Source organism: Helianthus annuus, chromosome 13 (assembly GCF_002127325.2).
Source record: "Helianthus annuus cultivar XRQ/B chromosome 13, HanXRQr2.0-SUNRISE, whole genome shotgun sequence".
Taxonomy (NCBI): Eukaryota; Viridiplantae; Streptophyta; class Magnoliopsida; order Asterales; family Asteraceae; genus Helianthus; species Helianthus annuus.
Genome location: NC_035445.2, coordinates 170,450,793 through 170,469,577, shown reverse-complemented (window position 1 = coordinate 170,469,577; position 18,785 = coordinate 170,450,793). Strand labels below are relative to the sequence as shown.

The following is an 18,785-nucleotide window of genomic DNA, read 5'->3' as shown; positions in this document are numbered from 1 at the left end:
TTGTGATGATGGATTATTGTTATTCTCTTTTTGTCAAGCATGTGCTGCCAAATGATCATAATTATTTGATATTGTTATGTGTGAACTTGGTTGACAGAATTGTGTGTATGTAAATAATGTGGGAATTCATAATTAATTGTAATATGGATGTAGTCTAGCGGGCCAATAGTTGTAAAGGTGAATGGTTTGGTTAAAATTGATAGTCTTGAAAAAAAAAGGGCGGCCATGTGAAGTAGCATCGATCCTCTCAAACAATGTGACATCCTGGTAATGTTTTCAATATATCATGTGGATTAAATAATTAGGTGATGTCTTGTTTGTGGAAGTTGGAACTTGTGTACATAGGATATAGTATTGATTGTGATTATGAATATCAAAGTTTTTGTAAGTGAATACTGAATGATATGAATTATGGTTAAGTGCAAATTCATGAGATGTGAATGGTCGATGTGTTATATGTACGTGTAATATGGAAGTACCTAGGGCCGAACACTTGTTATAAATTGTGAGATGATATATGTCATATGTGCTTACCATTTGCGGATTGTATCTGAGAATAAGTGATTCCCGTGTAAACGTAACTGACTGCCATTGGAATTATACTAGGGTTGGGAAATCCACAGAGATAAACAAGTAATTAGTCTTACCGAGCAAACCACAGGTGAGTTCATCTCTTGAGCATGCGTCCCGGTGGTTGGGACAGTCAGTGGGTATTCCTGGGAGGGATAAGTCTTTTGGGTAAAAACGGGAATGTTGGATAGTACACTCTTCCTATCACCTTTAAAGTCCCTCCGTGTTGTTTGGTTACCTGGAAGGTAACATGGTATTAGTTAGTAGCGCTACTTAGGTTTGGCAACCTCACCCCGTACCTGGGAGGACGGGTGTTGAACTAATGACCTAGTCATGACCAATGCTTTGATAGGAGCATTGGAGAAAGGGCAAAATAATCAGAAGCCGTCTTGTATCGGGGTATTATCAACATTGTTTTCAATATTACTTTCGGAATTAAATTCAATGGATTAACTAAACACTTGGTAACCAACGTTTTTGTAAAACTATGGACTCACCAGCGTTGTCTGATACACTTGTTGCATGCTCGCAGGTCGTTAGGTATCTTGGATTTGGGGAACTTGCTGTCTGGAGTAGCTGGAGTGGTCATGGGTCGACTGGGAGGATTTATGCGTTTGATTTCATGAAACTATACTTGGGTTTTGAAACAGTTTAATTTCGTTTACAATTTGCTTCCGCTGAACTTATTGGTTTTCGTTTAAACTTATTGAAGATGTTTTTATTAATAATAGGGATTTTATTTATAACTTGTATGGGTTCAATGTAATTGGTGGCTCGTTATTGGTATGTCACACGCCTAACAGGGACACTCCCTATGTGGTAATTTGGGGGTGTGACATTACAAGTCTACCCCCTTTCCCCATCTTTAGTATTAACGGAATTTAATTCCTAATACTTACTAATTAGTCGATATTGTCAAATGGTGTTATCACCACCATTCGACCCGTTTGGAGTATATGCCCACATTATCTATTTAATCAAAAACATCGTTTTTGATCTCCAATTCATACATCCATCCCATCCCGGATTTTCTTACCATACCCCTTTTTTTTCTTTTACACTCTTTTCTTACAAATTCAACCCATTTCGGCTTACGCCATGGGTATCCTTTTAACCTTGATTTACATTAGACGATATTTGACAAATTTCCATATTTCCAATATTATTGTTATCACGTTTACAATGTATCGAATAAACGTGTATTCTACATAAGTGTGTAAATTACACTTACCTTGCATCCGAGCTACGCTTTTCTTCTACGCTTGACTCGTTTGACCCGTTTTCACTCCAAGCTTCACCTGGCTTGTTTAAGCGCTAACTATTATTCATCATTTACAAGGCGGTTAAATTAGTCAATAACAATCACGACTATTCCACCTCACTTATTTTCTATGTCTAATTATCATTCATCACATCGTAGGTCAGTTTGACTTTTTCTAAAAGTCAAATGCCCGATTGTATACTAATTGCATAATCGAGTTCATCAACTAGTTTTAGCGTTCTTTAATTACCCGGTAGGCGTTATCTTTAGACCACCGTTTAACCAAAGTTCTAACCACGCTTATCACATTTAGAACTCTTTTTAATCACAAAACATCACAATTAGGTGTTTTAACTACAAAAATTCTAGTTTCGAGCCTTCTTTGAGGCATTTCAACAAACACTTTAAGGGCAGGATTTTACATGTTTATTTATCAAGTCTCTAGCTTATCTCTTAGCCCTAATTTCACATAAACCAACCATCTTACAAAGTTGTTAACTTCTATAATTCTGAAGTCACTTCACAATTATCAAATTACACTAGAATATCGCCCAATTGCCTAGTGTTTATTAAAATCTACATAACCCACTAATCACCTACAATGGTGATCATGGATTTTACTAAAATCTCACATGATTTTAACTTGTATTTGTCTAGGGTTTGTCCCTAGACACTATAGTTGTTCCTAAATCATCATAAGACACACATGCAACCATAATTTCAGATTTTCCCAATTTCATGAGAATTTCAAGTTGAGAGTTTTCATCAGATTTTACATACCTTGTAATCCTCTTGTGATGAGGATCAATAATCTATGCTCAATTTTCGTTTTGGACCAGATTTGCACCTCCAATTTGAGAGTTTTGGTGAGGATTTTAGGGTTTGAAGAAACCTAGGTCGCCTCCTGCTTCTTTGTACGACCAGACATCCCCAAATGGGGTGTTTGGTTTTTGTTTTAATTAAAATTAGCAACATAAGTTTCAATTTTAACATCTATGGCCCCTCCATTTTCCTTAGTTCATGATTTAAGTGTTTTAACCCACTTATAAGTCACTATCTAACTAGGTTAGAATTATCCTAGTTAGCTTAGTAGGTTCGGAAAGTCGTAACCCGTTTTACTTTAAGTCACGTTAAATCGGGACTTATATCTTCCTATTTTCTTGAAATGCTCTTATTTACTTTAAATAAATATTAGGATTATTTAAATAAATTCCTAATACTTACCAATTTTCTTTTACCACTAACGGTACTTTCCCCATCTTTAGTATTAACGGAATTTAATTACCAAACCCGTTTTCGGGGTGTTACAAGTCTACCCCCCTTAAAGTGGCTTCGTCCTCGAAACCTTTTCTTACATAATTCATTGAGTTTAAACTCAATGTATTCTATCCAAGAAATTACTTATACTTTTTAACCAATCGTTAGTATTACCCGAAAGTATGGTAACATCTTTTTGGTTACTAATTGTCTACATATTTCATACGACATAGTGTAACTTCAAAATAGCATAATCTCGTTATTTCTACTAGTTTAGTTAACTTAGTGATATCCATCGCTTTCATATACTATCGAATTCCTTATGAATCCGTTACTTTGACCCACTTAAAGGTCTTTAGTGAAATCTTTCACTTTTAGCAACAATTTCTTTTGTTTTAAAATTCATTTATTCGGTTAAGTTATACCGAATCCACCGCTTACAAGCAACCAAATTACTTAAATGACCTCATCCGGTCTCACTAACTAGACTTATTAGTCCAGTTACTTTTTACCCTCGTTTAGTTATAATGTGATTCTTCCTCACATTGCATTTCTTGACCGTGATCATGTCACGTCATTCTAAATTTCATATCAACTTTTTTATTTCCGAAAATGTTACTTTTTGAATATATCGCCTTGCACCAATCAGTGTCAAGACTTATATCTTTCATGTTTACCGTTTATACGTCTATAATATTTTCGTAGAAACGTTATTTCTTACCCAACCGAAGTTTTAGTTTAGCGTCTTCCTTTTAACCTTTGTCAATTATCCATACCGGGATATTGACAGTCCAAAATTTATTCTTTTACAGTCTTAGTTTTATGCGGGGATTCTCAACTGATTCCCTCGCTTTATCTAATTAACCCGTAGGTTTTATCACTTAGCCTTATGGGCTATTTTGATTAGACTTTCACCTCTTTAAGGCGAAGTTCTTATAATTTCTTTCTAATCATGACCCGTGGGTCGTTTTATCCTCATAGACCTTTCCGTTGTTTATAACCCCAAAGGTTATATTGATCCCGTAGATCATTCCTTGCTCATGACATTCTTAAAATTTCATGTTTGGTGTCAAGGCACCATGTTTTTGTTTAACATCATTTATTTTCGTCTTGATATTATCTTTGACCTTGACCGTAGTCTAAGGCTACATTCGTTTCTTTTCGGACACATTTTCCGACTTTATGACTTCTCACGTCATTTATGCGTCGGTTTATCTTATGCTCACCATTATCCAGTTTACTTACATTCGTATTTGATTATGTCCCATTACCGGGCTCATTATTCTTTTGCTTTTAATGTTACTATTGTCCCGCTTGTGTTTACTCATGCCGTCCGGCATGATATTATATTCGACCTGTTCAACTTTAAAATAGTTGAACATAATTTATTCACAACTCTATTTACATTATCTTGTCATCTTTTAGTTATGACCCTAAAACCCGAGTCTTTTAACTTTCCATCCGAGTTCCTGTTTCTCGGTCTACGCATGTGTTTAATTCATACCCATCAAACGAGTGTTTTACCGAAGTCGTTATTATTGCAACCCTCCCGGTATGCGTTAAGATCTCGCTTCATCTTTATATTCCGACTTTATCCTCGAGTTTGGCGTTTCACAAAAACGACCCATTTAGAGACATATTCGCATTTTCCGGGTTCGAGTGTAAGTACACCCCCTCCCAGTGCATATCTTGATCATTCTACATGTTTATATTCTTCGGGTTCAAGTGTAAGTACACCCCCTCCCAATATATGTCTACATCATTTTACATGTTTCCATGTCTACATGTTTATATTCTTCGGGTTCGAGTGTAAGCACATCCCCTCCCAATACATGTCTACATCATTTTACATGTTTCCATGTCTACATGTTTATATTATTCGGGTTCGAGTGTAAGTACACCCCCTCCCAATACATGTCTACATCATTTTACATGTTTCTTTGTCCTTTCTCTCGGGCTCATTATACTAATATAATACGCTTCCGTCACTCGGCTGTGCGTTTATATTATGATCAAATATTTTGCTTATCTGATTCATTTGGGTACTTTTTAATTTGTCCCACTCACCCCGTCCTTACTACATCGGATGTAAGTATGTCCATCATAAAAAGTTCATGGTATCATGTGTTCATTACCTACTTGGCTAGAGTAGGCGATCAACACATGACATACATGACCCTTTTATAACTTTCACATCACACCCCATGTAAGTAACACCTCTATTTATTTCTCTTGGAAATAATATCCTGGATAGGTATTCTATTCAGGTTTTTCCAAGTTTTCGATCTACATATGCAACTATCAGTTTCAACGTATTTGTTGCATATTTCTATTCATGCAATAATTTAAACGTGCACCTGGTAAATGCTTGTCCTAACGGGCTTTCTTGCCATTACTTATTTGCGATCGTTACGCGATTTAGGTCCTTAATGAGTATGCTCTTCTTGTCATATCTCGGACCGTTCCATCATCATATCCACAATTCGTCCAACTCTCGTCATCTTCAGACGCGAGTGTCCTTCAATTAAAACATTCACAAGAGTTAGTCATGTCAACTTCAATAATCGCCCGTATTATAATACAAGGCTTTTTCTACTATACGCGTCAATGAGCGTATTTTCGTCAACCATATCAACCATTTTAGTTGGGGTAACGTGAATCACACGATAGCCCTATGTGCTGTTTACAACACTTTAGCATGCTAACTATTAACATACATGTACTTACCGGATTTGCGATCAAGCCTCGAACCGAACACCAATCTTTATCAAGAGCGTAAGGTTTAAGTCCAAGCATAGCTTTCCCGCCATACTTGAATCTCTTAAACCAAGTCTCTGATACCAACTTGTAACACCCGTTCTTATAAATTAAGGTTTTACGTATCATTTACGAAAACAATCATGTAATTAAGATTATATATGCATTGATTTTAAGAACAAAATTGTATTCACTGTTGCAGATCTCAGTTTTTGCATCTCAATTTCACTCGCAATTGACGGTTTCTAGTAAAACGACATCGTTTTGATACTTGAAACATCTTGTGTTTCTTTAACTTCAATTCGTCAATGCAATGTGATGAAATTAGTTGTTTTAGGTCGAGAACTGATTGTAATTCAGTTCAATTTGATTCAATTTGATTTAATTGTGTTGTGTTTTGAGTGTTTTTCAACTTAATGTGTTCAGTTTGTCAATGTAATGTGATAAAATTAGGGTTTTAGTTCCAGAAATGCTACTCTTTCTGGTAATTTGATTCGGTTTTGTTCAATTTGATTCAATTTTGTTGTGTTTTGAGTGCATGCATTGATTTTAAGAACAGAATTGTATTCACTGTTGCAGATCTCAGTTTCTACATCTCAATTTCACTCGCAATTGATAGTTTCTAGTAAAACGACATCGTTTTGATACTTGAAACATCTTGTGTTTCTTTAACTTCAATTCTCCATTGTAATGTGATATTGTTAGGGTTTTAGTTCGAGAACTGATACTCTATCAGGTAATTCGATTCAATTTGCTTCAATTTGATTGAATTGTGTCGTGTTTTGAGTGTTTTCAACTTAATGTGTTCAATTTGTCAATGTAATGTGATAAAATTAGGGTTTTAGTTTCAGAAATGTTACTCTTTCTGATAATTTGATTCAGTTTTGTTCAGTTTGATTCAATTTTGTTGTGTTTTGAATGCATGCATTGATTTTAAGATCTCAGTTTCACTCGCAATTGACAATTTCTAGTAAAACGACATCGTTTTGATACTTGAAACATCGTGTGTTTCTTTAACTTCAATTCGTCAATGCAATGTGATGAAATTAGTTGTTTTAGGTCGAGAACTGATTGTAATTTAGTTCAATTTGATTCAATTGTGTCGTGTTTTGAGTGTTTTTCAACTTAATGTGTTCAAATTGTCAATGTAATGTATTAAAATTAGGGTTTTAGTTACGGAAATGCTACTCTTTCTGGTAATTTGATTGAGTTTTGTTCAGTTTGGTTCAATTTTGTTGTGTTTTGAATGCATGCATTGATTTTAAGAACAAAATTGTATTCACTGTTGCAGATCTCAGTTTCTGCGTCTCAATTTCACTCGCAATTGATAGTTTCTAGTAAAACGACATCGTTTTGGTACTTGAAACATCTTGTGTTTCTTTAACTTCAATGTCATATTGTTAGGGTTTTAGTTCGAGAACTGATACTCTATCAGGTAATTTGGTTCAATTTGCTTCAATTTGATTCAATTTGATTCAATTGTGTCGTGTTTTGAGTGTTTTTCAACTTAATGTGTTCAATTTGTCAGTGTAATGTGATAAAATTAGGGTTTTAGTTCTAGAAATGCTACTCTTTCTGATAATTTGATTCGGTTTTGTTCAATTTGATTCAATTTTGTTGTGTTTTGAATGCATGCATTGATTTTAAGAACAAAATTGTATTCACTGTTGCAGATCTCAGTTTCTACATCTCAATTTCACTCGCAATTGATAGTTTCTAGTAAAACGACATCGTTTTGATACTTGAAACATCTTGTGTTTCTTTAACTTCAATTCGTCAATGCAATGTAATGAAATAAGTTGTTTTAGGTCGAGAACTGATTGTAATTCAGTTCAATTTGATTCAATTATGTCGTGTTTTGAGTGTTTTTCAACTTAATGTGTTCAATTTGTCAATGTAATGTGATAAAATTAGGGTTTTAGTTCCAGAAATGCTACTCTTTCTGATAATTTGATTCAGTTTTGTTCAATTTGATTCAATTTTGTTGTGTTTTGAATACATGCATTGATTTTAAGAACAAAATTATATTCACTGTTGCAGATCTCAGTTTCTACATCTCAATTTCACTCGCAATTGACAGTGTCTAGTAAAACGACATCGTTTTGATACTTGAAACATCTTGTGTTTCCTTAACTTTAATTCGTCAATGCAATGTGATAAAATTAGTTTTAAGTTCGAGAACCGATTGTAATTCAGTTCAATTCGATTCAATTTGGCTCAATTGTGTTGTGTTTTGAATGTATGTATTGATTTTAAGAACAAAGTTATGTTCACTGTTGCCGATCTCAGTTTCTACATCTCTATTTTCACTCGCAATTCATAGTTTCCAGTAAAACGACGTCGTTTCGATACTTGAAACATCTTGTGTTTAGTTCGCCTATGTAATGTGATAAAATTAGGGTTTTAGTTCGAGAGGTGGTACTCGTTTGCTTGATCTTACTTTTTTTTTTGGTACTTTGATTCAATTGTTTTGTATTTTGACTGTTTTTCAACTTTGTAGGTTTAATTCACCATTGTAATTTGATAAAATCAACTCTTTCACTTGATCTTCCTCTCATCCTGGTAGATGTATTCAATTTGATTATTTCTGTTATGTTTTTAGTGTTTTTCCACTTTATGTGTTCAATTCGCAAATGTAATTTGGTCATACTAGGGTTTTAGTTCGAGTAGTGATATTGGTTTACTTGATCTCTCTATCTGTTGGGTAATTTGGTTCAATTTGATCAAATTCGATTCAATTGTGTTGTGTTGTGTTTTGAATAACGTTAAAAGAGGGGGGATGGTTAATCATGCATCATGTGGTGGCGTTGATAGCCGAAATACAAGGGAATACATGCACTAATCGGTCTTTGTCTTAGTTGCTGAGTGTTATGTGCCTCGTGTCCAAGGCTTGATGCAAAACTACTATCGAGCCGGGGGTCTCACTGGAAGCAGCCTCTCTATTCCTACAGGGTTGAGGCAAGGTTGTCACATCTTACTCTCCTCAGACCCTACCTTAGCTTTGCTATTGGTGGGATTTACTGAGTATGATGATGATGATGATGTGTTGTGTTGTGTTGTGTTTTGAATGTATGCATTGATTTAAGAACAATTTTTGATGATTTGTATTATTTTGTAGGGGATATGGCGACAATGGCGTTTAAGAGGGAGAATTCAATGACAAGTAGCCGGAGGAACAGTGGTGGAAGTGGATCGTGGATGTCAATTGTGGTTATTATGTTGCTTTTAGTTCTTGCTCCCGCGGGTTACTTCTTTGGGAGTGGGATGTATACTTCAATTGGTTAGTGATTTGATGTGATTTTGTTGAAATGTGCTTGTTAGGACCTATGGTTAGGGTTTTAGTAAATGAAGCCCTGTTTGGTTTATATTTGTGTTGGGTGAGTTGGTTTTGGGGGGTGTTTGGATGTGGTTGTAAGCTTTCCATTGAAAACAACTTATTTCGCTCTTAAGGGTAAAGTTGTAGTTTTGAATCCATGAAGAATGATTGGTTTGACGTAAGCAATCTCAACCTGTTTATTGAAAATGACTAGTTTCACCATAAAGTAAGCCGATAAGCATAAGCACTTCTATTCATCCACTTATTCAGACACTCAAAAGTGCTTGTTAGCTTTTAGAATATGCAATTAGTAAGGTAACTGTTTGGATAAGTAATCCCAAACACCCACTAGCTTTATGCGTATTGAGATAAATTTGACTGCTTGATTTCTCTTTGTGTGCTTTAGTTATTCTTTCTCAATATCTTACTCTTCTTATGCAGATGTAAATGATTTATCAACTAGCATCAGCAAGCAAGTACTATTCTTTTTCCTTTCTCATTTCTCATTTCTCATTTATATTATTTATATTTGATAATAAGAGTAAAATGCCGTTTTCGTCCTTGAGGTTTGGCCAGTTTTGCGACTTTCGTCCAAAGGTTTGATTTTCAGCATCTGGATCCAAAAGGTTTGAAATCTTGCCATTTTCATCAGGCTCGTTAACTCCATCCATGTTTTCTCCGTTAAGTCAAAGGTATTTGCATCTTTTATTGTTAACTTAAAGGGCAATTCGGTCTTTTTCACTTTATGTAAAAAGACTGAATACCTGTGAAAAAGACCGAATTGCCATTTAAGTTAACAAAAAGGACGGAAATACCTTTGACTAAACTTAGAAAAATGGATGGAGTCAACGAGCCGGATGAAAATAGCAAGATTTTAAACCTTTTGGATCTAGATGCGGAAAAACAAACCTTTAGACAAAAGTTGCAAAACTAGCCAAACCCCAAGGATGAAAATGGCATTTTACTCTTGATAATAATTTGATACTTACTTTGAGCAAGAGTGCAGGACGTAGATTGGAGAGCAAAGCTGGCTTTTCAACACATTCGGTCTCTTTTTTCGAAAAGGGTACGCTGCTAAAGTGTAATGTTCATCCATCAATTGTTATTCAATCATTCAATGTAATCTCATATTTTCTTTTGTTATGATATATATAATTTAGGTTATTGATGTCATCAAGGCAAGCACAGATGATTTAGGACCTTTGAGTCTTGATTCATTTCGAAAAAACAACTTATCAGCTTCTTGGAAATTCACCGAGCAAGACCACGTGATCAATAGTACTTCCAGTCCCGCTGAGGTTAGTATAAACTATAAAGTTATAACAATAGGCTTTGAATGCTTATGATTTTTTGACTGTGCAAAAAAAAATTGATCCTGTTTTTTCTACTAGATAACGGAAGGTACTAGAAAATGGACCCCAACAGGTAAACTGGAGAAAATTCTAGATGGTCATTCTCAATCGGTTGATACGCCTGAAAAGCTAGCGAGGAGGGTAATATTTCAATCTGAATTCCTTAAAGGATTAGGGCTGCAAACGAACCGAACGAACATGAAGAAGATCCTGTTCATGTTCGTTTGTTAAGAAATATATGTGTTCATGAACTGTTCGTTCGTGACCACTTACCAAACGAATTTTATGTCCGTGTTCGTTTGTTAAGGAAATGAACTTGTTCGTGTTCATTTGTTAATTTTAGGCAACAAACGAAAATGGACGGTCATGAACACAAATGGAAACAAACGTACACAAACAAGCGTTCATGAACAAAATATATGATACACTGACACTTAAAATATTTTATTGGTCAGAATTTTGAAGTATTTAAATAAAATATAAAAACTAAAAACACTAATTAACTATCAAATACAATCGAACATAAACGAACACGTTCACGAACATAAATGAACTAACGCAGCCTCCGCTCATGTCCGTTCATTTAACTAAACGAACAAAATTTCTTGTTCGTGTTCGTTTGTCCAATAAAAGGAACGAACACAAACGAACTTCCCACCGAATGTTTCACGAGCTGTTCACTGAACGTTTGGTTTGTTTGCAGCCCCATAGTAACATATACGGTATATCCTTTATGAGATGATTAAATTTACTCTTTTTTACCATTGTAGAAACTGAGAGATAAAAGACGCGAAAATCGAGCGGCTGATTTAGTGAAAAACGACAACAATGTCATCATAAAGCTTGAAAATGCGGCCATCGAGCGGTCAAAGTCGGTTGACTCTGCTGTTCTTGGGAAGTACAGTATTTGGAGAAAAGAGAACGATAACGAGAACATTGACACAACTATACGATTGGTCCGGGATCAAATGATTATGGCTAGGGTTTATATGAGCATTGCAACAATGAAAAACAAGACACAATTAGCACATGAACTGCAAAGTCAGCTTAAAGAAAGTCAACGTGCTTTAGGAGATGCTACTGCTGATGCTGATCTTAATCACAGGTCAGTAGGTACCTATATTGCAAGGATTCAGTTATATGTTATTAATAATTGGTCAAACTAACAAAATAAAGTTTTTTAGCTCACACAAAAATTACTCAATACATACTCTTTACAGATTTGATTCAGTATTTTATACGGTGTTGTTTGGATTCGTTTTTTAAACTTATTAGCTCACACAATTGTTAGTTTTTAATGTTTGGATCAACAAATTTGGCTCTTTTTTATTTTTAATAAGTTTTAGTAATGTACACGGATGGTCCATGTGGTTTACGAAAATTTAAAATATGTAGATGGTCCCTGTGGTTTGCACTTGTAACACATTTAGTCCCCATATTTTTTCCAAAAGTACATGGATGGTCCTTGTGGTTTGCACTTCGTAATACATTTAGTCCCTAACTTGGACATACTAAAACCTTTAGATTTGTTGGTTGGGGGCTATATGTGTTACAAAATGCCAACCACAGGGACCATCCATGTACTTTTGGTAAGCTAGAGAGGAGAGACCAAATCCAAAATTTTGGTAAACCACAGGGACCTTCCGTGTACTACTGTACTTTAAACATTATATTAAGTATTTTATCATACTACAATAGAAATTGACCAAAAGAAAAGTGTTGGCATGTTGGTCCTACTTTATCCATTTTGACCATTTTCCTATGCAGTTAATGCGGTTAAAATCGGTCAAAGAACGATATTTGAGATCTATGCAGTTAATGCGGTAAAATATCGGATATCGGTCAAGGACCGATATTTGAGATATAGGTTATCTCGGTGAGATATCGGTGGGATATCGGTAATTTTAATATAATGCAAAATTTACATATGTAGCAATTTAACAATAATAATTCAGTGATATATCGGTTATATCGGTGATATATCGGTTAGATCGGTCAAATATCGGTGAGATACCGGTTATATCGGTCAAATATCGGTCAATATCGCCGATAATATCGGTACCGATATTCTGACCGATATTTGACACCGATATTTTACTTGGGGACCGATATCTCACCGATATTAACTGCATAGTTTGAGATATAGGTTATTGCGGTGGGATATTGGTAATTTTAATCTCATGCAGAATTTATATAGATAGATAGCAATTTAACACTAACAATTTAGTATACTCTCCTACCATTAACAAATTAACCTTTTACAATTTGCAAAACACTAACAATTGTAGCAAGTAGACTTAAAACACTAATAGCAGCAATAAGAAGAAAGGTACTGATATGGGGAAAATCGGTGATGTATCGGTCAATATCACCGATAATACCAGTGCCGATATTCTGACCGATATATCTGTGATATATCACCAATATTAACTGCATAGCAACCCATCTGACCCCCTATTTTGCCATCTGTAGCACAATTTTAAGTGTGTTTTGTTGATGAAAATATTCTTAGTGTTGCGGAGAAAATCAAAGCTATGGGTCAACTACTGTCTAAAGCTAAAGAACAGCTATATGATTGTAAGTTAGTCACGGGGAAGCTGAGAGCTATGCTACAGTCAGCAGATGAACAAGTTCGTAGCTTGAAGAAACAGAGCATGTTTTTGAGTCAAATCGCTGCGAAAACAATCCCAAACGGTATTCATTGCTTATCCATGCGCCTAACAATCGATTATTATCTTCTTCCGTTGGAGAAACGCGTATTCCCAAGGAGGGAGAATCTTGAGAATCCAGATCTCTATCATTATGCTCTGTTCTCTGATAATGTCTTGGCTGCATCGGTGGTTGTGAATTCGACTATCAAGAATGCTAAGGTATATATATTTATGTATCCTTTTTTCTTTTGAGTAAAATGCCATTTCGTCCCTGAGGTTTGGCCAGTTTTGCGACTTTTGTCCAAAGGTTTGTTTTTTCGCATCTGGATCTAAAAGGTTTGAAATCTTGCCATTCTCATCCGGCTTGTTAACTCCACTCATTTTTCTTCGTTAAGTCAGAGGTATCTTTATCTTTTTTTCTCCGTTAAGGGTATTTTGAATACTTGTACATAAAGTGAAAAAGACTGAATTGCTCTTTAAGTTAACAAAAAAGACGGAAATACCCTGACTTAACGGAGAAAAATGGATAGAGTTAACGAGCCGGATGAAAATGACAAGATTTCAAACCTTTTGAATCCAGATTTGGAAAAACAAACCTCTGGACGAAAGTCGCTAAACTGGCCAAACCTCAGGGACAAAAATGGCATTTTACTCCTTTTTTTTTTTAATTTATAAGCATCATATATCATGGCATACGTTGTGTCTACGCATAGCAATAAACTGTTTCAACCTAACAATGGGTTGTCGTCTATAAACCAGTACAAAGATTTGCAATATCAGTTACTTGTTTTTACAATTAATCTTGATTCTTGAACGTGCTGTCAAACATAAATACTTCGCAGATTGTGAACGATAATATTTTGATTGCCTATAGTCCAAGTAAGCATTAAGCATATGTCAAAACATGCCTTTTGTATGAACCAGGTTGCATTGACTTGCAAGTTTTGTGAATAGAGTTCACTTTGATTGGTCACTTGGCTTTATCTTGAGTTTTTTTTTATTTTTTTTTAATTTTTTTTTTAAATTTTGAGTTTTCCCCTTATACTATTAATAATATACGCTTTTAACTCATTTAATTTGTATTTATTATGATTTTCTTCAATAACTCGTGTTCGTTAATTTAAAAAAAAACTGAATACAATTGTGTTCATCTTTTTATTCTCGACATTGCTATATAAATTTTCTCGAAAACGCAGTTGTATTCGAAATATAGTTTTTTTCGTAGCACAGGCTATACGAGTGCCGATAACGCGACGAACCAAACTGATTTCAACCGAACAGTATCGGTACCGGTATTTACTCACGGAACCAGTGCCGATGTTCATTTTTATGGTTTTTGATCAATGTAAAATACGTGTCGAAATCATTTTGGGCTTATAGCAATTTTATTTTTTTGGTTTTCTCTTTCGGTTGTCATAACGAGTGCCGGTACCGTAATGAACCAAACCGATAATGGCCTAATTCCCGCTGCCTAGCGCGGGTAAATTTCGCTAGTTTTTGTTCATTTGCAAAAACTACGTTAAGTATAATTTTTTTAAATTTAATTTGGAGGCTGTAAGATTTTTAATGGTTCTAATGATCTTATTTATATCTAATACAGGAACCAGAGAAACATGTTTTTCATCTCGTCTCCGATAAATTAAATTTCGGAGCAATGAACATGTGGTTTTTACTTAATCCACCTGGCAAAGCTACAATCCACGTGGAAAACGTTGACGAATTCAAATGGCTAAACTCATCCTACTGTCCGGTTCTTCGACAACTCGAATCCGCCGCAATGAAAGAATACTATTTCAAATCAGATCATCAAACAACCGGTTCATCAAATTTAAAATATCGAAACCCGAAGTATCTTTCAATGTTGAATCACCTTCGGTTTTATCTCCCTCAAGTTTATCCCAAATTGAACAAAATTCTTTTTTTGGATGATGATATTGTGGTTCAAAAAGACTTAACGGGGTTATGGAAGGTTGATCTGAACGGGAAAGTGAACGGTGCGGTTGAAACGTGTGGAGAAAGCTTTCACCGTTTTGATAAGTATTTGAATTTCTCGAATCCTCATATTGCGAGAAATTTTGACCCGAATGCGTGTGGATGGGCTTACGGGATGAATATGTTTGATCTTGATGTGTGGAAGAAGAAGGATATAACTGGTATTTACCACAAATGGCAAAATATGGTAAGATTTTTACAGTAATAATTTTTTTTATCTCTAGATTCTTATTACATGTAGGCCTGTAAATGAACCGAACGTTTATGAACTGTTCGTGAACTTGTTCGACAGGAAGTTCGTTTATGTTTGTTTATATAATAAACGAATGAACATGAACACAATTTTGTGTTGATTTAATTTAAGGAAGAGTAAAATACACGGATGGTCCCTGTGGTTTGCACTCTGTAACACATTTAGTCCCCAACTTTTGCCAAAAGTACACGGATGGCCCCAATACGTTACAAATTGCAAACCACAAGGACCGTTTGTGTACTTTAAAAAACTTTGGACTAAATCCAAAATTTTGGATAACCACATGGACCATCCATGTACTTTACTCTTAATGAACATGATCACACGTTTTGTTCGTTCATTTATGTTCATGAACGTCCGTTTATGTTCATTCATTTATGTTTGTTTCAGTTTAAATTCATAAGTAGTTATATTTATATGAATATTAAACATAAAAGGAACTTTCTTACTACTTATATAAGTATAATTAATTAGTAATTGGGTTTTCTAGTAATAAAAATGGGTTTTTCAATGGAAGTTATGGTAATTTATCACTAATTCATATAAAAACTTACTTTATGTTCGTTTATGTTTAGGTCAATTATGTTTATTTGTTTTCATTTATGTTTGTTCATTTGTGTTGTTTATTGTTTGTTAAATTATGTTTGTTTACGTTCTTGAACTGTTTGTTTAGGTTTTAAACGCACGAGCATAAACAAACACAAACATGCCCATTTTCTTGATAAACGAACATGAACAAAAAATGTGTTAGATTAAATGCTCGTGTTCATGTTTGGTTAAAGTTAAATGAACGAACATGAACATGCTTCTCTTCGTGTTCGTTAGGTTCATTTACATGCCTACATGCTTGTCATCAATACAATCTGGGCTCAATATATTTCATTAACTGTTAGATAATTTACTGATTGTGTTGTTATCAGAATGAAGATCGGGTTTTATGGAAGCTCGGGACGTTGCCACCTGGACTAATGACATTCTACGGGCTAACACATCCACTCGACAAGTCATGGCATGTACTCGGTCTCGGGTACAACCCGAGCATTGATAAAAAGGATATCGAGAAAGCAGCTGTGATTCACTATAACGGAAACATGAAACCGTGGCTAGAGTTGGCAATGACAAAGTACCGTTCATATTGGGTCAAATACATAAAGTTTGACCACCCGTATGTTCGGGGTTGCAAACTAGGCGAATGAGAAGATTTTTATTATCGAAAAGTCATTCCATTCTATTCTTTGTTATAGTTCATATTGGTGTTATAGTTCCCGTGTATTTGTGTATGCAACTTGCTTGGAATAGGTGTCGAAGATAATAGTTTGGATGTATCTTGTGTTGGTTTCGTTACTTTCGTAGGAGGAAGGTTTAATTGTAAAGGATTTGGATGTGTATATCTACCTTCGTTCTTCTGAAAGAATCACGTGTTCTTTTTGTTTATGTTCATTAACTAGGTTAAAACCCCGTGTATTACACGGTTGCATAAATATAATTTTATATAATATATAATAAAAATATATATTTAAAAAAAAACTCGTATATTGCATGTGTTGAATAAAATATAATGTTATATGCTAATACAAACAGTCATCAAGATTTATCTTTTAAAAATGAACATTGATGTATTATTTACTTATTATAACATTTTACTTTTTGATTTATTTTGCATAAATGTAAGTTTATATAGCCGATTGCCCTTATAGTTCATAGAATTACATATAAGATGACCGAATTGTCATTTTCGTTAACAAAAAAAATGGATGAAGTTAACCCAGTTGACTAAAATGGCAACGGTGAAACCTCTGTGGACTCACATGCGAAATGAAACATTTGGACTAAACTGGCAAAATGACCCAAACTACAAGGACTAAAATGGCATTTAACTCAAAAAGATATATCTTAAAAAAAACTCATATATTGCACGTGTTTGATAAAATATAATGTCATATGTTAACACATATAGTCGTCAAGATTTATCTTTTAAAAATGAACTTTAATGTACTATTTACTTATTATAACATGTTACTTTGTAAAATATGTATTCTTAACTAATTTTTTGTTTAACATTATTGTTATTATTATTATTATTTAATATGATCATAATAAAGATAAGCGTTTATATTCTTATCTAATTTTTTGTTTAAACTTATTATTATTATTATTATTATTATTATTATTATTATTATTATTATTATTATTATTATTATTATTATTATTATTATTATTATTATTATTATTATTATTATTATTAGAGTAAATTGCCAAAATCGTCCCTGAGGTTTGGGTATCTTTGCATTTTTCATCCAAAACAACTTTTTTTTTGTACCATATGGTCCTTTATTTTTGGGATTTTTTGGCATTTTCATCCAAACGTCTGATTTTTTTTTGTTAAAATCGTCCCTGAGATTTGAGATTTTTTGTCATTTTCATCCAAATGTTTGATAGAAAAAATAAAGCAAGATGTTTGGATGAAAATGACAAAAAAATCCCAAAAGTGAAAGACTATATTGTACAAAAAAATTGTTTTGGATGAAAATGACAAACACGCCCAAACCTCAGGGACGATTTTGGCAATTTACTCTTAGTATTATTATTTATTATGATAATAATAAAAACAAATGTTTATCCTTATCTAAATATTTATTCTTATCTAAAATTTTTGTTTAAAGTTATTATTATTATTATTATTATTATTATTATTTAACACGAGAGATAAATAGGAAAATAAGGTGAGAAAGCACCAGGAAGTAGGAAGTAGTGACACGTGTCCAATTTTTTTTTTATTTATTAGTATAGAAAGATTTCTCATACGTATGGCCTGCGATTCTTCTGATTCTTTTGTTTGTGTTCTCCTGGGTTGCATCCTTGCAGTTCTTTCGAGTCTTTGTATTTTTCTCGTCAAAGGATGGTCTGGGGAGGTCATAGAGTCTGGTTTTGAAAAGCGGGAGGTCGATGTTGATCCGAGGCGTTTAAAGTCATAACGGAACCTTAAATCAGTAGCAAACTAATCTAATTCGGGTCAGAATCGAAAGTCAAAGCAAAAGTCAAACTTCGCGACTTTCAGTTGCGAACCGACCCTAAAACTGGAATTAACGAGCCGGACATGTTTATACATGTTATAATAATTATTACCAAGTTGTTTAAGTGTTGAAACATATTTTAGAACACTTCTAAACTCAGATTATGAATATTTCAAAATCTGCTCAGTTTGACTTTTTAAGACAATAAGTTTGACCCGTCAATTGACCCAGCATACGTGATTTTCAGGAGGTGCCCTTTTGAGGGATTAAAACCTACCTAAGGTTTAAACCGAAAGTCATGTTCGTTGCGAACAATGGTTGGACCATTAAGGTTTAAACCGAAAGTCAAAGCATTTATCGAA

At 34.2% G+C, this 18,785-nt stretch overlaps 1 protein-coding gene and 1 pseudogene across 1 annotated transcript; both read left to right on the top strand.

The window, feature by feature from the left end:
- LOC110900671 overlaps positions 1-18,785 on the top strand; it is a 97,235-nt pseudogene that overhangs the window by 43,194 nt on the left and 35,256 nt on the right.
- On the top strand, positions 6,515-16,839 carry LOC110897644 (polygalacturonate 4-alpha-galacturonosyltransferase). The gene is made up of 10 exons (XM_022144402.2): positions 6,515-6,581; positions 8,964-9,125; positions 9,603-9,637; positions 10,168-10,227; positions 10,322-10,459; positions 10,553-10,654; positions 11,284-11,618; positions 13,026-13,383; positions 14,765-15,343; positions 16,330-16,839. Exons 2-10 carry the CDS (start codon positions 8,969-8,971, stop codon positions 16,603-16,605), a joined length of 2,040 nt encoding a protein of 679 aa, XP_022000094.2. The 5' UTR covers positions 6,515-6,581; positions 8,964-8,968; the 3' UTR covers positions 16,606-16,839.

Excerpts from the sequence above, each read along its gene's own strand:
- LOC110897644 (XM_022144402.2), top strand. The coding sequence starts at position 8,969 with ATGGCGACAATGGCGTTTAAGAGGGAGAATTCAATGACAAGTAGCCGG. Across the intron at positions 10,655-11,283 it reads CTGAAAAGCTAGCGAGGAGG|AAACTGAGAGATAAAAGACG; the intron begins GTAATATTTCAA and ends TTACCATTGTAG. Across the intron at positions 11,619-13,025 it reads GATGCTGATCTTAATCACAG|TGTTGCGGAGAAAATCAAAG; the intron begins GTCAGTAGGTAC and ends AAATATTCTTAG.